The following is a 2,733-nucleotide window of genomic DNA, read 5'->3' on the forward strand; positions in this document are numbered from 1 at the left end:
TTTAGTGGTGGACGAGAGGTATTTTAAGTGCCATGGTGATCGATGACCATAAAAGGTATCATTTACTTATTGATTCGTCCAAGCTCAGCGAATCTGTCCCGAGACAAGATGGGGCAACAACAAAGTTGCTACTGAATTGTAAAGTCTAAAGGACTGCGGCGGCACATTTAAACAGGTTTAGCCGAACGAAAATACATGGGGCCGAACTTATAAAGCGTGTTTTTCTTTTGTTTAACTTGGACCTGTTTAAGCCTAAACATTTGTAAGACTAGAGGTAGACATGTCCTACAAAACACTGGTGTTCATCGGAAATTTGAACCACAGAAGGACGTCTGTCTAGCTAGACTAGTCCAGCTGGTGATGCAATGTGAAGCATAGATCGCATTTCCTTTGTTCAGACGATCATGTAATACTTGGTGAATGGGGTTGACCTTAACTGAACTCCTTTGCACAGCATTCAGCCCATAGGCCGTAAAGTGACGTACATCGCTTGGCAATGTCGGGAAGAAAGAGAAGTGAGAATTTCACTCCGGACCAGCGAAGAGCTCTAATTGAGCTGGTAAGAGCTCATGAAGATATCGTTGAAGACAAGCGAACGGATGTCCAGGCAAACAAGAGAAAACAGGCAGCATGGGAGAAGATAGCAGGGGAAATGAATGCCTTATTTCCCGAACGTCCACCGTGCGCATCGAAGGACCTGAAAGACCTTTGGAGACGAATGAAGATCAAGGCCAAGGCCGTAGCCCGTGAGAAAAAGATCGACCTTGGTAAAACTGGAGGGGGGACGGCCACTGTAGGGGAGGTAGATGACGAAATCCTTGCCATTCTGAATATCATACCTGGGGATCTGCAACAACTACATAATCCTGTGGATGACGATGCCCCTTCCGTTCCTGTAGTTGCTGATGACGTCATTGATGAACCCTTACCATCAACAAGCGCTGACGATCTGGGAAGGTAAATATTGGTCATCTGTTTGAATTAACTTCATAAAAAACAGGCAAAGGTATATATGCAGCAAAAACGAAGTGAGATTTACTTAACTGAAATACTATCCAAATGACATCAACTCATCCCTTGAAAAATAAACTACTTTCCGAAATAGAAAAGAAATAAAATAACAATGCGAAAAGTGATTAGTTATCATGATACTTTATTATGACATTCTATTGGGTTGTTATTAGGCCCGCCATTCTCCACAATCGTTATAAAAATAAAAGATATCCTTCATTATTTTTCAGCTGCACTCCAGCCGCGGAAACATTCCTGAAAGATGTGGATGGGGAAGTTGAATATACTGGAGGTAACTACGATCTTCACAACAGCTCTGTCGCAACCCCCAGGAAACCACGTTCTAGTAAAAGGTAAGCAGTGAATGGAATACAACGATGTATCAGTCAAATCTAATCACTTTACACTATGGACCTCCAACACTTTGGAGTTCCTGACCACACGCGTATCTAAATGACTTTGCATTCTTCTTTCCAGCCTTGAGAAGAGGGCTACCATGTCCGATGAATCTCCTGTCTTAAAGAAGACCGACCAAGCACTTGCCTACCTGAAAGATGAACATGAACAAAAAATGAGTTTGCTTAATTTGCAGCAGGAGGCAGCAAAATTTAAGAAGCGTGCCTACGAGGCGAAGATGGACTACTACAAGGAAAAGATTCTAAAACTCCGCATTGACCTGTAGCCTATGGATGTATCCTATGACATGATGAATGAAATAAAGGTTATAGAAAACTTACTGAAAGTGTTGTCTCATGAATCTTTGGCAAAATAAGTTGCCTCGTAGGTTAGCTTCATGATGATGCACTTCCTCTGCTGGCTCTCGGCGCATATTGGCATCATCATGATAATCATCTGGAAGTGGATCGTTTCTGCGAATGGCCAAGTTGTGGAGACATGCTGTAGCCATGATTATGGCCATATTGTGCTGCAACTAAAAAAATCATGCCAGTTAGTATAACCGATCGCGAACTGGTATCCAAGCAGATAAAAATTCAGGGTTCACCATTCTGTTGGAAGCCATTACACTGTAAAAAAACGGTATTAGCCCGGCACCGAAAAATTGTATTGACCAGGTCTGAATATCGTAATTTGGTATTCCAAAATGGTACCGGAAATTCTGAATACCATTTATTGGTATTCACTCAAATGTCAATACCAGTTTTTGGTACTGACAGATTCAATACCATTTAATGGTACCAGCTCAGTACCAAATTATAGTATCGCCCCAGTACCAAATTATGGTGTTGAGGAAGTCAACACCAAATGAAATGGCCAGGGCCATTGTGCTCACCTGTCGATATGAAAGGGAGAGTATGAGGAAAAACTTGTCATTGTTAGGGGTTAATCATGCAATAGTTGTGGGATGGTGTGGTTTGTCTTGAAAAATAAAAAAGATATTTTTGGCCGTCCCTGACCGGGTTTTGAACTCACGACCTTTGGATTGCCACAACACGAAAAACACAAAACATGCAATTTCAGCCATATCTGTGTCTGCGTTGTGACCTCTGTGACCTTGACAAGTAGGTCAAATTAAAAACCCGTATGATATATGATGTGTCCTTGCTATGAGTACCTACCACAAAAGTTTTATCGAAAACAAGTCATCAATAAGCCAGATATCACACTTTTTAGATATCCACATTCGACCCCCTGGTGGCCAAATTGAGAATCAGATCGGACCGATATTCAGCACAAGAGGTTATCTGATATAGGGGGTTATAT

The 2,733-nt window shown here is 41.8% G+C and overlaps 1 protein-coding gene across 1 annotated transcript; it reads left to right on the top strand.

Annotated features, from left to right (window-relative positions):
* The first annotated feature begins 496 nt into the window (after positions 1 to 496).
* Positions 497 to 1,693, top strand: LOC135490877 (uncharacterized). The gene is made up of 3 exons (XM_064776447.1): positions 497 to 957; positions 1,242 to 1,364; positions 1,489 to 1,693. The coding sequence occupies exons 1-3, from the start codon at positions 497 to 499 to the stop codon at positions 1,691 to 1,693; spliced, it is 789 nt and encodes a 262-aa protein (XP_064632517.1).
* Positions 1,694 to 2,733: the final 1,040 nt, after the last annotated feature.

Source organism: Lineus longissimus, chromosome 7 (genome assembly GCF_910592395.1).
Source record: "Lineus longissimus chromosome 7, tnLinLong1.2, whole genome shotgun sequence".
NCBI lineage: Eukaryota > Metazoa > Nemertea > Pilidiophora > Heteronemertea > Lineidae > Lineus > Lineus longissimus.

Bases quoted from the DNA above. Each gene is read 5' to 3' on its own strand.
- LOC135490877 (XM_064776447.1), top strand. From the start codon at position 497: ATGTCGGGAAGAAAGAGAAGTGAGAATTTCACTCCGGACCAGCGAAGA. The intron at 958-1,241 runs GTAAATATTGGT...ATTATTTTTCAG, and splicing joins AGCGCTGACGATCTGGGAAG to CTGCACTCCAGCCGCGGAAA. The intron at 1,365-1,488 runs GTAAGCAGTGAA...TCTTCTTTCCAG, and splicing joins AAACCACGTTCTAGTAAAAG to CCTTGAGAAGAGGGCTACCA.